The sequence below is a fragment of the Aricia agestis genome, chromosome 11, assembly GCF_905147365.1.
Source record: "Aricia agestis chromosome 11, ilAriAges1.1, whole genome shotgun sequence".
NCBI classification, from domain to species: Eukaryota; Metazoa; Arthropoda; class Insecta; order Lepidoptera; family Lycaenidae; genus Aricia; species Aricia agestis.
Window position 1 is genome coordinate 2562758 of NC_056416.1, and position 17753 is coordinate 2580510.

The 17753-nt window shown below is 35.1% G+C and overlaps 1 protein-coding gene across 1 annotated transcript; it reads left to right on the forward strand.

The window, feature by feature from the left end:
• Positions 1–5311: 5311 nt before the first annotated feature.
• Positions 5312–17584, forward strand: LOC121731835 (tetratricopeptide repeat protein 27). Its single transcript, XM_042121500.1, has 12 exons — positions 5312–5422; positions 5542–5924; positions 6026–6284; positions 9986–10220; positions 10693–10917; positions 12624–12795; positions 13216–13291; positions 13996–14170; positions 14771–14957; positions 16306–16481; positions 16887–17034; positions 17276–17584. Exons 1-12 carry the CDS (start codon positions 5359–5361, stop codon positions 17582–17584), a joined length of 2409 nt encoding a protein of 802 aa, XP_041977434.1. The 5' UTR covers positions 5312–5358.
• Positions 17585–17753: the final 169 nt, after the last annotated feature.

The window sequence follows — 17753 nt, forward strand, 5'->3', positions numbered from 1 at the left end:
CGTTTTGTGCCAAAACCAAAATGATTTCATAAGCGATGGCACATCTTGGGAGTAGAATGCTGAATGACTGCTTGCAAGGCTACTTCTACATGACTTACAATTATTATGTATCTATCTATGTTTACATTGTATAATTTTTAGTTACAGCATTGTAAATTTTATTTTAAAAGATTATTTTTTTCTCACTTTTTTTGGTAAAAAGTGGGCCCCGTGCGAGTTTCTTACGCCGGTTCTTCTCGTCGGCTTAGTTCCCGAACCGGTGCCGCGGTGGTAGGCACCATGTATTCTGAAAATATATTTTGTTTTAGATTTGTTCAAAAATAAAGCAATTTTGATTTTGATTTTTTAAAACACCAAACTGTAAGTATAGAAAACCTTAAGGACAGCTAAAAAGAGTAAAATTATTATTTTTAAACAAAAAATTAAAACCGACTTCCAAGGTAATGACAATTGTAATATTATACTTAAATGAACTAAAAAGTATTAAATAATTCTTATACTGTACTCAGTATTAATTTTGTTCTCAATCTTTATTATTTTGCAATCGGTACCAGCTAACCTAATCGCCAGTTCTCTGACAGAATAGGTATAACTGCAACTTATATACTTAGGACTGGTACCGACTTCAAAATACTTTTTAGTTCATTTAAGTATAATCTTAAATAAACTAAAAAGCAATAATTGCTTATAATTGCTTATTTTTAATAATTGCTTCAGTAACAAGTGCAACAGTATGTCAAACTTACTGGTACAAATAAAGTTGGGATAGCTCCTTTAACCAAAATAGTATTTATTCTACTTTTTCTTTAAAAATTTTCAGTGAAATGTTTGCTACATATTGTTGAATTTTTCTTGGGATTCCAACCAACACGCCCAATTAATTTCAGCCATTTTCATCTTATTAGAAGATCTTGAGGGAATCTGTAAAACAAATGATTATGATATATAAATATAAAGATTCCTCTAGTTTTAGAGTCACTCTATATTATAGTAGTTATATTATATTATACTATACTATTTTATATTAGTTAAAATAAGATAATATGTCCTTTTTAGTTCAGCCGCACATTATCCGAATTTCTGATCACAAAAATTCGGACGCCCCGCCCCGCTCATACAAATTCTTTTAGTATGATGGGTCTACAACAAAATGTATGAACAGAGTGCGTTCCGCCGGGCGTCCGAATTTTTCTGATCAGAAATTTCGGATAATGTGCGGCCGGGCTTTAGGTGATAAATATAAAGGTAAATAATTTTTATTTTAGTTTTATGTTATAGTAAAATATCGATAAGCATATCGATAAATTTGATTAAAGCACTAGCGTATATGTAAAAAATTTTGATGAAAAATTTTTCTTCTAAATTTGTGTAAAATAAGAACAATAGTACCTTTTGTTACGCAAAATATGAAAGTAAAAGGGAGGATTCACAATATTTTATTTTAAATAGAGAACTAAAGACAGAATATAGCAAAAATAAACACATCGTAGCAATTAGGACATGAAGATAAATTACATGTGAAATGTATATTTTTCAGGATTATTCTTATGATTTACACTGCAAACACTAACAGCACAAGTCGCTACTTTTAAATATAATAATATTTATTAAAAATAACAAACAAATTGAACAATATATTGGAAATACCGAAAGGGCATAAAAACGACTGACGAATTATGACGACCTGTTAAATAAAAGTTGTTACAATTTTCATTAGACTGCCTCTCTCTTTTCATCTTGTTATAATTTCATAAAGGATTTTCTTCTCTCTCGCACTCTTTGTTGGTCTTTAGCATTATAGGTTTATGTGCAGAAATTACCATTATGAAATCGGTGTTGCTACCAACTAAAAATCGGGAGAAATAGGGAGATTGCTACCAACTAAAAATCGGGAGAAATAGGGAGATTCCTGCCTAAATAAGTCAAATTAAAACACGTGTTAAAGTTATTAATCATTAGCCTATTGTCTAAGCTGCAAGAAGGAGATAAATCTCCTTCTAGCAGCTATCGGACGAATGATTAGAAAATGAAAAATTGAAAAAAGAAAATTGAAAATTTTAAACTTGTCGCATTCAGAATCGACGTACGGTATTTCAAAAATATATTCCCCTACAATAATAATATTCAACTTTAGTGAGTATGAATTACAGCCTAAATTTGCTTGTTTATTGAAAGGCCAATCTAATGCCTTGCCCCTTAAGGAATAACCTTAACTTGGGGAATAAAATAATAATAATAAAAATGTTAAATTTGGTGTTACAAACTACAAAATCAGTATAAATTAAGTTTAATGTTCTAAAATCGAATAAATCGGGAGATTATACCCTAAAATCGTTTTATCGGTATTTGTTTGCCAAAATCAGGAAATCTACCGATAAATCGGTAACTTTTACAACACTGCCCTAAAGCAACTTCAAAACCCACTAAATTTCAACAAAAACTCCCCAAAAAATCAAAATATTTAAAATTTCTTGCGGTATGTTCTACTAAGCGCTCAAAACGCTGAAATACACCTTCAACAGGCCAAACAAACAAACAGGCCGGCAGTTTTTAAATACTCCAATCTACGAATAATAAAAATTAAGGAAGAGTAACTCCGTCAAAAAAAGTGCACCAAAAGGCTACAAAATGTGACCCGAATACATGCATATTTATGCATGTGTTCGGTACACATTTTTCGTGTAAATATACTCGAGTGTCATTCAACCAGGTTGACATGACAATTTTGTCAAACTCATTTTACAATTTGTTTACATAGGTTTGTTTACTTACTTTTTACGTAGCTTTTTACAATATTTTGTTGTTAAAATGCCTAAATGCCTTGTGAAATGGTGTAGAAGTCATACAGATACGACTTTTAATATAGGAATAACCTTTCATCTGTAAGTGAATTGTTAAACAATTCACTTACAGATGAAAGTTGTTAAATATTATGCTTAAATTTCTTGTATTTTTGTCGACCCAAAAAAGAGGGTTTATTTAAGCTAGGGTATTTGCATAAAATTAAGCTGGTCTCTTTGTGTTTGTCTTATTAAATTTACATGTTATTCTAAAAGTGCAACAATCAAAAAATAATATGATTACAAAATTTTTACAAAGTCGCCATGGACACTGTTATGCAAGATGTAACAATTTAATCATAAACGAAATTTTAGGGTCTGGCTGACATTATACTAAATCATAAATGCGTTATAAGATTATATGGATATTCTCATATTTCTTGCTACGGATTTTTTTACAACAAAACAAAAAACATAATGTAATAAATTTTTTTATGAAATAAGGGGGCAAACGAGCAAACGGGTCACCTGATGGAATAATTAGGGTAGGGGATTGGGCCTCCGGTAAACTCACTCACTCGGCGAAACACAGCGCAAGCGCTGTTTCATGCCGGTTTTCTGTGATAACGTAGTATTTCTCCGTTCGAGCCGGCCCATTCGTGCCGAAGCATGGCTCTCCCACGTATCACAATCAATCGAAAAATTACGTTCAATCGACAAAAACAAATAACTATTGTCTTTAATATTGTAAATGAACAAAAATAAAAAACTGCTAACTGTTATTAAAATATTATATTGTAGTGAGTTATAAACTGGACAAAATTTACGTAAGTTTTAAATTTCAATTCTATAATAATTTAGCACATAGATTTTTGTAATCTGAAAACGTCTTCTCTAGGTGCTCGGACAGTTTTAGATTCGCCCGAGTCGTACGAGGTTTGTTCATAATTATTACATGTATATTATAATTATTAATTATCGATGTCTTAAGTATCAGAGGAAAATGTTTGTTTTTTAAATAATAATTATGTGCTCGTTTCTTCGTGATAGTAGATGTGCTTGGTGTATACTGCATAATACTACCCGATTTGTTTCACTATGACAATGACAATAACCGCGCAGGCTGTCGTCCGGCGCGCAATATTATGATACGTTACCTGGGATACGACCTTGGCGAAAATCTGAATTGTCATATTTTAGTGGGAGCCAAATTTAAAACGGTTGAAGTATGGGAGTTATGTTTCCTTAGTTTTTATTATTCGTAGACTCCAATCTTTCTTTTTTTTATTACATACAATGACAACAAATATAATAATCTGTCAGCCTACTGTCAGCTGGTACGACTCAAAAGACTATAGCGACATGTGCTTTGTGCGGCAGTTCCATCTTATAGGTGGCTTTCGGATCTATGCCGCGAGCGACCGTGACCGGTAAAAAATAAAAAAAAATGCTACTTTATGAAATAGAATATAGGTATCCTTTTCTACTGACATTTACGTGGCGACCCATGCTGCCGCGCGCCAGCACGGCGGTAGCGTAAAAGCTAGTGTTTGAGTAAAATGAAACCTATAGCCTATGTCATAAAGTGGTATTTCTTTTGAATTTTCGTCCGTCGCGGTCGCTCACGGCAAAGTTCCGAGCCACTTTAGGGTTGTTATTAAAAAAATATTTCATTCTTCAAAATTTTTATCCCCAAAAATATCCCCAAAATATTTTACCCCCTAAAAAAACCCACTAAATTTTTTTTCCCACTAAATTTAGTGGGAAATCCCCATAGTTGGCAACACTGATCTAAATGCCATTGAATCCATAGATGAAATATGAATAGATGATAGACTAAAGAGTAAGAGCGTTTTCACACGAGTGACGACTGACGAGACACGACACGAGCAGGGTCACACGAGTCACGACACGGCAGAAATCAGAATGCGGTGACGACTCCGGGCTCCATACATTTCTATGTAGTATGCACCGTTTTCACACGGAACGACACCGCACAGCTCGAGACACACGATTTTTAGACGACAATCCGCTATGGCCTATGTCATCACGTTTTTTGTCTACAGATACCTAATATATGTATAAATTCTTTATTGAAAAATTGTTAAATATAATATAATAAATCATAATCTAACAGCCCGGCAAACCGCTTAGTATGATGTACGCCATATTACATTTACATAATACTCTAAAGCCGGCGCGGCGCCAGACACGGGCTTCAAAGTTTAATTTGCACAAATAGGCAAATGTCAGTGCCACACTTGGCGAATTTGCGTATTTGATCACATGTCTGGCGTCCGCCCTAGTATAAAGTCTTTAAACCTGACTGATCACTGACCTGACGATAGAGAAAAAATTGTATTAAAGAATATTGTTATCCCGCCATAATATTATGCTCAACACTGGCCATGGTTATAGCCGAAGTGCCATTATAAGAAAAAAAAAACTTTCAATGTCAAGTGTCAAACTCACATGTTTGTGTTTATGTCTCTTTGAAAGAGAATATAATCACTACGTTTTAGTCTCTTTAACTAAAATCTTGAACTAAAATCTTTATTTTTCGTAAACGATTTTAAAAATGCAGACAATTGAAGATATAAACTTTTATTTATGTAATTACGACGTTCAACTTCCAGAAACCGGTTGGTATTCGACAGGATACAGAATATAAATAATATAATTTATCATTTAACCTTTGATGGTGTAGCTTGTAATCTCAAGATTTTTATTAGACTACAATAATTTACCTTGTACATTACAGCATCAGAAAATCTGAAAAAATTATGGTCCGGCCACTGGGCAGTCTGTGAAGATGATTGTAAGGATTTATTAGCCACTGGCTTAGAAGTACAGTCAATCTTGAACTTATTGATTAAAAGTAATGATGATACTTCTAAAACTCAAGGACGTCTGTTATCATCTGCCATAAGTGCATTTTTAACGTTTTGTGACTTAAATTGGAGTACACATCCAAGCAGTTTTCAGCTGAATCAGTTCTTTAGTGGGGAATGGCCTGACGCTATAGACACTAGTACAGGCTTGCAGAGAGACTCAGAACCTGTTACCACAAACATAGTTTACCCGGAACTGTTGTACTTCTCATCACAGATACTAGCATCGTTATGTACTGCAGAAGAAAATTTGGTTTGTAATCAACCTTCCTACCTTTTAACATTTTTGCAATTTTTAACAAGCATAATCATAGACAATTTTTAACTTTACCATACTCAAATTTGAAATTCTAGGTCCATCTGTGGTGGAGTTTTCGCTGTAAAGTAACTCATCAAAGAGTATTAGAAGACACAAGTGCTAGTTTATACAATGAACTTGAGTTGGTCATTGCTAAGCTACTGAACAAGTCTCAGGCATTAGACAACAGCAGGCTTAAGGTTCTGCTTTATTTGGAGATAGCTCAAGCATATCTAATATACAGTAGAATACAAAAGGTTGAGGAATACTTGTTGAAAGCCAAGGAGTTAGCAGGATTGAAACTCAAGCTGACTGGTAAGATTCTATGTAATTCTTTTATATAATACTAGCGACCCGCCCCGGCTTCGCACGGGTATAAAATAACTTATGGCCTAAGTCACTGAAAAAATGATTAAAATCGATTCAGTAGTTTGATTTTAAATAATTTATATTCATTACTACCCGTGGCCCGCGTTGGTTGGTACTGCCGCAAAAGCTACTTATGTCCCGCAATTTTAAATCTGTAATGTCTTCGAAAATATTCATTTAAAATTAAAATCGTAATAATTATGCTGTAAAGGGCCAAAATCAATAATGTATTTGAAGTATTTAATTGAAAAAGGATTAATGCCGTATAGGTTAAAATCGCTTCGAAAATTAGCCATTATTTGAAGTTAAAAGTAAATGACAAAAAATATGTTATTGTGGGATATATCCATAAGAGATATACTTATACGTGGGAGAACCATGCTTCGGCACGAATGGGCTGGCTCGACCGGAGAAATACCACGGTCTTACAGAAAACCGGCGTGAAACAGTGCTTACACTGTGTTTCGCTGAGTGAGTGAGTTTACCGGAGGCCCAATCCCCTACCCTATTCCCTTCCCTACCCTCCCCTATTCCCTTCCCTTCCCTTCCCATCTCTACCCTCCCTTATTTTTTTTTAAGTAAGTAAGTAAGTCTTTATTTCCAAGAAATTGGTTACAATGTTCTTATTATTATTATATTTTATAGTTCACAATTTCTGCCTCCAGGGCGTGGAAATATAATATAAAATAAATCATGCTTTATTACTATAATATCTGACCATAACAAACATATATTTAAATAGAATTAAAAATAAATTATAATACAATCCTCAAAAAAAAATATGATTTTTTTTATGTAAATACGAATACTCTGCCAAAACATTAGTGTCCGACCGAAACTGGTTTTTCAGCCGAAACCGAACTTTCGGACTTACTCTCAGTTTCGGCCGAAACCGAAACCGAAACCGAAACCGAAACTTGTAAAACATTTAAAATTACGAGTATTTACTAAAATTTATGGATTTTTGACAAAAATACAACTTTTTAAACTAAACAAAAAGGACCGCATATTCAATACTTACTTTTACGGTACTTTTTCTTTAATTTTTGCGACTTCTTAGAATAAATATTATTATCTACATAATCTTAGACTAATATTATGTTCCCTAGATTTTTTTTGTACTATATTCCGCTTTTATATGATTCCAAGTAGGTGCAATTTCACCAAAGAAATTGAACGCGCTTAGTGCACACTAAACCGGTTCTAAACGTATAAACAAGTTTGTAACACTCAATTGCATTTCAGCAACTTAACCTAAACTCGTTCACAGCAAATCCGATTTTTATCTTCTGAACGCCTAATATTAGAGTTTTAACTTCATAAAACACACTTAAGTCCTGTCAGTGTAGTGTCATGACAGATCAAAAAACATAAGACGAAAAACTTGTTAAGATGACAGTTTTCACAGATGCGTTTGGGGAACTTATTTATCGTTTTTTGCTATTTTGTTAATAAAACAACGTGACAAGGCTCCAAGGTGATAAAAACAATATATAAAAATCATGGTGTGACGTAACGTAAAGGTAGATTTATTAATCGCGATTAAAAGAAGAATGTGAAATCTATTTGAAACAAAACGAGACTTACGTCGCTACATAATCGCGTTCATTGTTCAATAAGAACTCAGTTTAATAAAACGAAGTTTTAAGTGTGATTGGTAAAATTCCCCTTAATGTATTACAACGAAGGATTACCCTAAGAAACAAGAGCAGAAATTATTTCAAGTCATTTTATTTAGGTGTAATTTCACCTAAGAAATAGGACGCGTTTAGTGTACACTAAATCAGTTCTAAACATTTTTAAACGCGTTTATAGCACCAAATTGCATTTCACCAACAACGTTCACAGCAAATACGAGTTTATATTCAGAATGTCCGATGTTGTACAGTTAAACTTCATAAAAGCCGTTGAAGTGCTATTAAGGTGTAGTGTCATGGCGAATCGAAAAACATTGACGAAAAAAATGTCAAGATGACACTAAATCTCGCAAGATATATCCTAATAAGTATATCCTACAATCTCACAGTCAAACAAAATTCTTAAGTAAATAAAGTTCATACACAATATTATAATCAATTTATCATAGTTTGTTTGGGAAACATTATTAAAATAGCAAGTAATTTTCCAATAGTTATGTATATCTGTATATATTTAAAACTTAAAGGTGACTGACTGACTGATTGACATAGTGATCTATCAGCGCACAGCCCAAACCACTGGACGGATCGGGCTGAAATTTAGCATGCAGGTAGATGTTATGACGTAGGCATCCGCTAAGAAAGGATTTTGATAAATTCTAACCCCAAGGGGTTCAAATAGGAGATGGAAGTTTGTTTATAATAATACTTCTTAACGCGAGCGAAGCCGCGGGCAAAAGCTCGTTAATTAATAAGCCTGCGTTTGTCGTAGAAATAAAATTTAATAATATAATTTCGATAACAGTAAGTTTAGACAATTTCATAAAAATAAAACGAAGTGCTAATTTTTAATTTAGGACTAATCTCGAAAACATAATCTCAAATCACGATTAAATAGATGTGGCGAACTGAGCCGGGGCCTCACTGGCAAGCAAGCACGAGTTAACTGCGAAATTTACCGAACGACGCATGAGTTTCGGCGGGGCCGAAAGTTTCGGCTATATTTTGGCCGAAACTAGATTTTTTGGCCGAAACTGGCCGAAACCGAAACTTCGGTCGGTCACTAATTATTGTCTAGTACCTGTATGACCGAGCTTAGCTCGGTATAGTAAACACTCATTGCCTTCGTGTTACTTAATAACGCCATCTGCTGGTCGTTAAAACAATTAGTTGCTCACAAAATAGTATTATTATTCGCCAATAGATGTCAGGAAGAGTCATATTTTTCAGTTTATCGATTATCGATAAAACACGACAAAAAAGCCATTTTCTGAAAGAAATGATTCCTAGCTAGATCGATTCATCGCCCCCGAAACCCCCTATATACTAAATTTCATGATACTTAGTGATGAAATTATTTATTTTGATAAGGATCATTAGCATGAGTAAAATAAATGCGTTTAAATGTAGTCCAAAAAAATCTACATTTTTAAATAAAAAAATGGTTGTTGTGCCTCACTTGACATAGATAGGTATAATGTGTCGCGGACATTTTTGTAGATATTTATAAGATTACTACTTACTACTACATTTACTTAGAACATTGTATAGTTCTATCTTTTATAGTTTAGGCAGCGTACGCAAAATAAGTAAATTTTCTGGTTGTTTCCGAAAAACTAAAATATCTTACGGAACCCTATATTCTCCAAAATAAAAAGTGGCTTATATTACTCGTAAATAATGTAGCTTTCCAATGGTGAAAGAATTTTTAAAATCGGTCCAGTAGTTCTTGAGCCTATTCATTACAATTAAACAAACAAACAAACAAAGTTTACCTCTTTATAATATTAGTATAGATTATATTTCACCTCACAAAAAAAATCTGTGAAAGAATTATATAGTTGAGCAATAAAGTAGTTTACAAAATATTCAAATTATTTAATAATATTTATTTTGAGTATGAAATGTGTAATATAATATTGTAAAGATTTTATGATCCTTAAGCACTATTAGCAATAGTTGCTTTGCAAGAGGGCTTGAAGTAAATCTGTTGTTAAATAATGTTTACAGGTGTACTAGGAAAGAGGACTAGGTTTCAACAGCAAGCACTGCCGCAACTTGCCTTGTCCAGTGAGCTAGATGAGGCAGTAGACCGACCATCTGCAGAGGAAACCCATGGAGGCTCAGAGCTGCCGAAAGATATTGAGCTGCAAGATGATGTGAGACTTGACAGAATACAGTTTAATGAGAGAATCATTCAATCTGAGCTTCCCAGCCTGGAGCAGACTCTATGTTTGTTGACAGTGTAAGTTTAGTTTCAAGTGTAGTTTCTATGTGTGTTGTGTATCAACCTATAATACGTTTAAATAAAAGTCATGTCAGTTACAATATTTATAACAATTACACTACACTATTACACTAGTTAGGTACAATAATTATTGAATATTATTTAGTGGTAAGTTTTTATATGTATGTTTCTATCGCATTGGGGTAAACATGTAATGGTAGAAATAAGTATGGAAATAAATAAATAACTAGAGAATTACTGAATTGATTTGGCTGAAAATTGTTAGACCAAGTGACATAGTTTCTTAAGCCTGTTCTTTTCGCCGGGTTAGTTCCCCAACCGGTGGTAGTTACATGATAGTAACAAAGTTCAGAAAATATAATATGTGAAAATTATTTTTTGAATACAAAGTTTAGACATTGAGTTTAGATACTTTAGGAGAGTAGAAGAAGTGCAATTGTTTTACGTTATAAGTATTTGAAATTTTCAGTCAGTATCTCCAAAAAGCGCGACCAAAAGATGACTTAATGAGAGAGGAGCTGCAGCCGTACATAGAAGCTGTACTGAATCAGAAAAAGGGACCTTGGTCTACGAGGGTTGGAGCCCTATTGGTCAGGTGTAAGCTGGAGGCCGATCATAAGAGGACAGTGGAACGGTCAATGTTGCAGTGTGAAGCGATTGTGAATGATAAAACGGATGTGTCTGCAACCGTAAGGTTGGTTTTATTATAAATTTTAGAGGAAATGTTGGTCGCGTACATATTTAACCCTCGGTTGGTCGCGTGGGGTCTTTAAAAGCCCGGAGTTTGCGAAAACGAGAAAAAACTATATTTAAATTAATCGTAGCAACTCCGCTCTTTAGGTAGCTTCCTAAAAGGAATTATATTTCGATATAATTGCCACTCATCTGAGCTCGCGTGCATGTATTGTGTGTTACAGATGTGTTTATTCACGCTGGGGTCTTTAAAGACCCCAGGTGACAAACCGCGTAACTAAATTTAATTTGATATTTCCATACAGTTTTTACACCGAAATGGATTTCTTTTGTGATTTTCCTTGTATTTTAATAATAAATCATTTAAAATGTACGTGTGTTGGTTCTTATTGTTTTATATCGCTTACAAGAAGTTTTAGACGCACTTTTCCAGAAATGCATATTTTGCTATGTAGACCAAAATGATGATGATTATTTTTTGGTGATAATTAGAAAGTAATTGTCGGTATATTTACCATACGTTTAAAGTATAAGAACAGGAAAATGTATAAAATATACAAGGTTTTGGTGCTGAAAATTTGTCAATGTTTAACATTCAATAGTTTATATGTTATTTGGACTTAGCTTTTTAAATTTCAATCTAAGTTATAGGAAATTTAACTATTATTTCAGTTATCTTCACGTTTTACCACAATTTTAAAACTATGTTGATTTTTTTTTAATTTTCCTATCTGCCGGTTTCCACTTGAAACTTTTTGACTTCTATTTTTAAATTGTGAGTTTTGGTTATAAGTATTCAAAATATTATTAATTTTTTTATTTACTCTGATTAATATTAAAATAAATAACAATAATTTGCAGAAAAAAGTTAAGAAATATATAATTTTATGTCATTTAATTTTCGGGCTTTCAAAGACCCCAGGTGACCAACGGCGTTATTTTAAAAGCGCGACCAACCGAGGGTTAATATCACGCGGAAAGTGGAGAGGGCACTTAGCGTATGCATAGTGCGTACACTCTACAACAATTACTAAACAACATCTATGTCAAAAACGTCAACTTTTCATCACCGTCAATCGATAATAACCCATTTGGTCGTTCGTCCCGCTCTCCCCTCCCCCCACTAAATAAACCGTCTTCTAACGATCAGAAGGTTATGTGTGACCCATATTCTTTTCAATCCCACTTTATTGCTTGGTAGGGCTTGGGGAAATTTATTTATTATTTGGATTATAATTCATATCATTGCGTCTAAATTACGTAAGACCGCCATCTGCCTAAGGGCGTTCGGTGCGTTAAGCGTGCGTCCGTCGCGGCCACCCGCGAGGCGTGCATGTCATCCCATAGAGCCGCGTTGCATTGAGCGAGTCAGCCGTCGCACGATTACTATGGCGAGCGCACGGCGCGGGCGCCTGCGACGGGCAGCCGCGCCGGGCACACGCTCAATACCGAGCAAATCTCGGTCAAATAACTAGCTATTTGACCGAGATTTGCTCGGTATTCGATAAAACACGAATAAAATAACATTTTCTAAAAATGATTCCTAGCTAGATCGATTTATCGTCCCCGAAACCCCCTATATACTAAATTTCATGAAAATCGTTGGAGCCGATTCCGAGATTTCAATTATATATTTATATATATACAAAAATTGCTCGTTTAAAGATATAAGATATATATACCTCTTAATCATTGTAACTTATTCAGATTATCCTACCTATGGGCGAGTGGTGTATTACCATCATGGAACTGGCGCCAGCAACTTGCTGACTTGTACTTGAGTTTGGGGCTAGTGAAGGCGGCACTGGAACAGTATGAGAAGTTACAGCTGTGGGAGGATGTTATAGTGTGTTATACAATGCTGCAGTTGAGGCACAAGGTAATGTTTATACATATTATTATCCTTCTTACGAATATTCATAAGGTGTAAATACATTTATAGTCATACAATGTCTTGTATTTTTTATTTTAACTTTTTTATAAACCTTATATCTACTTATCTATGTAAGAATTAGAATACATCAGAAGAGTCGTGAAATATCTGTTGGCAATTAAAGCGGCTGATACTATAAGTCTGAGACTCTCTGAGACTCTGAGTAAAGGATGTGTGTAAGATATCAAATCTTTTATTAAAAACTAGATGGTCCCGGTGAACTTCGTGTCACTTTAAAACCTTCCCTGGACTTCTACGAATATTTTAAGACTAATATTAGCCCAATCCGTTCAGCCGTTTTCGAGTGTTAGCGTTACTAACACAATTGAAAATCCATTTTTATATATATAGATTAAATTGTTTCAGGCGGCGGAGGTAATACAACAGCAGATTGATATAAAACCTACCGTTAAACTGTACTGCCTGCTTGGTGACGCTACAGGTACTTAACACAAACTTTTGGTTCCTTTTGATAGATGTTAGAGTTTTAATGTTAAGTATATGGATCATTTTATATCTTCATCAGGGGCGTAGCGTACCTTGGCGGGGCCCCGTATAAAAATTTGTTTGGGGGCCCATAGGCCCTTCCTATGGGCCCCCAAACAAATTTTCCTTCCTTCCTTCCTAAAGATTTCTCAAAAAAGAAAAAAACATATTTTGCATAAAATTAAAAGAAATATTTATTCATCATAATAATTACTTATCTATCTGTCACATTATTAAAAAACAATTCAAATTAAATATTAACTCTTCTTGCCCTTTTTCGGCAAACTGATTAAGTAATTAAATCATTCATAGCTGACGATAACTTTAGTTTTTCTAAAGTTTCTGCCTCTATGGACAATAGTGACAGGTCTGACCGAAATTCTTAAAATTTGAACGCACGCTTTACTCGGGAAAAAAGAAATCGTTTTTTTTTACTTTTCTCTTTTCTGAAATTTAAAAAATTTGGGAAGTTATTATTAATTTTTGCTTACGCACCTTGGGGGGCCCTCGTAGGTCGGGGCCCCGTATAATTGATACGGCTGATACGGCGGTAGCTACGCCCCTGATCTTCATTTAGCACTCCTATCTATATATCACTCGGAAAGTGTTAAGTGATAAGAAGTTTACCGGATCATCTAGTTTATCTAAATATCTTTGCAGACGACATAGCCTGCTACGAGAAGGCGTGGGAGTTCTCCAATCACAGAAGCAGCCGGGCTCAGAGACACTGGGGCAACTACCTGTTCGACCACAAACAGTACGCCGAGTGCATACCGCACTACGAGAAGAGTGTTGAGATCAACTCCATACAGGAGAGTGTGTGGTTGAGATTGGGGTGAGATTTTTTTTATTTACTCTTTCCCAAATTCTGCTTTCCTTTCTTTCGTAAAAAAACATTGTTTGAATAGATATTATTATTTAAAATTAAGGGTTTGTCAAAATTAATTTCATAATCTGTATTATTATATTATCTTGTTTCGTTTGCATTTTGGTCAATTATTTTAATTGCTTTATAGGAGAATGCAAACACCGCTTAGACTCTCGAAACTCGATTTTAAAGTCGTGGGTTTCATTTCCGCGTTAGAGTCACAATATTTTTTTAATCATGTTTGGAAAGCACAATGCACAATGCACAATAGGCACTAGGTTGATCACCTGATTGCCTGACAGGAGACACGATCTATGCGTCTAATAGCGTTTTCGGCATCCGGAACTTCCCCGGGGCAGGCCAGGCAGGACAGGCTGAATGGATACGGAAAAAGCCGAACAAAACTGATGATCCACGAAGCACGTGGACTTAGTACTAGTGCAATGCAATACGTAGGTTATGTTCTTAATTTAAACTTGGGCTATTTTCGTATCCGCCCTGCCTGCCCTGCCCCAGGGCAGTTCTAGATGCCTAGTTATAGAGCATTCAACCTCTTATTTTTTCTAGCTACGCTGCCTTATCCGTATCCAACTGGGAGCTATCTGCTCGCGCGTACCGCATGTACACGTACCTCCAGCCGCATACGTTCGAGGCGTGGAACAACCTCGCCAAGGTGTACGTCAACCAGGGTGATAAGAACCGGGCGTACAGAGCGTTGATGGAGGCGCTGAAATTCAATTATGATAATTGGAAGGTAAGCATACTGTTTAGAGTTTAGACTTATTGTACCATCGAAGAAATCATCCAACATCATTTGGTCGAATTATATCAATTCAAGGTAACTAATTCGTGATTTGTTAGCTAGTTTTGATAAAACGCGATCAATTTACGTAGGTACGCCATCTGTCTACGAATCAATTCTTGATAGTACAATACTAGCTGTTGCACGCAACTTCGTTGCGCCAAAATTCGTTTATCGTTTATCGTGCGCGAGCCTTGCTGTTTTACGGAATAGAACGTATGCTATTTCCTAACACGCAAATTATGGCCATTTCAAATTTTATCGAAATAGGTTCAGTAGTTAAAGCGTGAAGATGTAATATGTCTTCTTTTCTTCGATCGAGCCAGCATTTTTAATTCATAACATGTCTCTCTTTTTCTACAAAATATGCATTTCCTACTCATTAGCCAATCCTTAGGCTGCGTTTCCACCAGAGATGTGTAGCGAGGAATGCGTTTTTGAAAACCAATAGAATCGCTTCATTGATTTTAGCTTGCCATGGCATCGCTCAGCGCGGCGATGCTATTCTATTTACTAGCGATATTTCTAGGGTTTTCGCGAAAACACGGATAACTAAATAATGTTGATTCCATTATTCAATCTTACTGACAAAAACTAGTGTTTTCGCGAAAATGCGAGTCGCCTTAGTACGATTGCGAAACGAATCGTTAGTTATTATCGAAAAAAATCACTGATTGGTTGGTTTAAGCGCCTCACAACAACATCTTCTCTGATTGGTTGAAGACTTGACGTTTTAAATGTCAATTCATTGTCACTTGTCATGCGACAATGTTGTTTTGTTTGTGGTTGTTTTTGTAAGCGAGCTAGCAGTTTTTGATATTTAATGTATTTAAAATTGCAGTTGGACTTGAAAATTAGTGCGAAAAGTTATCTAAAAGTGTGCCTGTAAATACAAAATGACTGATACATGTGAAATTAGTACTGAAAGTTTAACAGAACCAGAAATTAATTCTGAGTTTTGTCCTTTATAATTCTATGGTGTATTACCTACCTCAAAGATACATAGGAAAAGATAGTAACCAATCAGAATAAGAGTTGGCCAGTAAGCAAAAATCAAGCCAATCAGCGTTAAGAATGTGCAATGTTACTAAGGCAACTCGCGTTTTCCCAAAAAAACCTAATTTTTTTAGGATAATTGAAAAATGTTATCACCATTATCTGATTATCCGTGTTTTCGAAAAATCCCTAGAATTTTCGCGAAAATTCGATATATCAAATCATCCTACGACATACATATATCTGAACGTGGTATGAAGCGTCCATAGATATTATTATAATATTATTATTGTTTAAATTTCAGCTCTGGGAGAATGTGATAATAGTGAGTATGGACACGGGCCATTTCGAGGATGTTCTGCGAGGCTGTCACCGCCTCCTCGACATACAACGGAAGTTCGACGATGTGGAGGTGTTGACACTACTCGTCAACGCCATCGTGCAGGACCATAAGGACGCCGATGGGAATAGTTCGGCTAGGTAAGTTTAACATAGGTACAAGTAAATTCTGGAATGATGTCACCAGCAGTACCTATTTCCGGACCAATGCGACCTGCAAACTTTCAAGAAGTGAACGTATTTCCTCTTAAAAAGCCGGCAACGCATCTGCATCTCTTCAGATGTTGCGGGTGTCCATGGGCGACGGTATTTGCTTTCCATCGGGTTACCCGTTTTGCTTGTTTGCCCCTTATTATAAAATCTATTATAGATAATAAAAAAACAGAATTATAATTCGGCTGCTTGTAACTTAAAATTTGGATTGATTTGGCAGCTCACACTTGCCCCTTAATTTGTGAACCGGTTTCTTAAAACAGTAAATTGATCAAGTAACAGTAAATTGGTCAAGAAGTACATACTTTCTAATTTCGTGTCTCTTTTTTTCAGACTAAGAAAACGAGCGTTAGAACTATTTGGCAGAATAACATCTGTGCATCAGAACAAGCCGAGAATATGGCAGTTGTACGCGGACTTGAGTCCAACTTACTTGCTAAAAGGACAAAGATTGCTGAAGGCTTACAAGGGCTATACTATTGTAAGTAAAATACTGTTTGATGCTTGCTTTTTTTTTAAGTCATGGTATTATACAGGGTGTAACAAATTACAAAACTAAGTGATAATACTTTACGAAATGTATCCTTTGTATAGATGTCACGGTGAAAATAGCAGCGCTGAAAGAGCAAATTCTTTTTTATGATTTGTATCCGCAAGCACCCCAGCGTCATGAGTTCTTTTCATAAAGTTTTCCACATTAAGAGTTCTTTTTGTACTTCCAGAATGGTGACTGGTCCCAGAGTCCGGAAAATTGTAAACAAGTTATGGATCTAACGCAATTATTGTTAGAGTACAGTTTGAAGGCCCGACAAGAAGCAGAAGAGAAGGATATACTTCAAGCGAATCAACAGATTTCGTCGGCGCGCCTCACCGGCCAGGCTGTTATAAGAGCGGTGGAGAAACAGGACTGGCCAGACACGAAAAGCTCGCTGGATGAACTCAAACAGTTATTTAGTGATGTTACAGAATATATGAAATCTATAATGTATACATTGTTTTATTTTCTTCCACAAAATTGCGATCTTGGATAAATCCGGGATGGTTTGCCTTGAATCACTGATTTACTTTGAGCCACTTTGAGGCATGGACCTTGTGTGGTCCTTGTACAATAATTTACGAAATAAAAAATATATGACCTGACAGTGACATTATATGAATTTGTCAAAATGACACTTGACAATGCAAGGGTGTGTTCTTTTG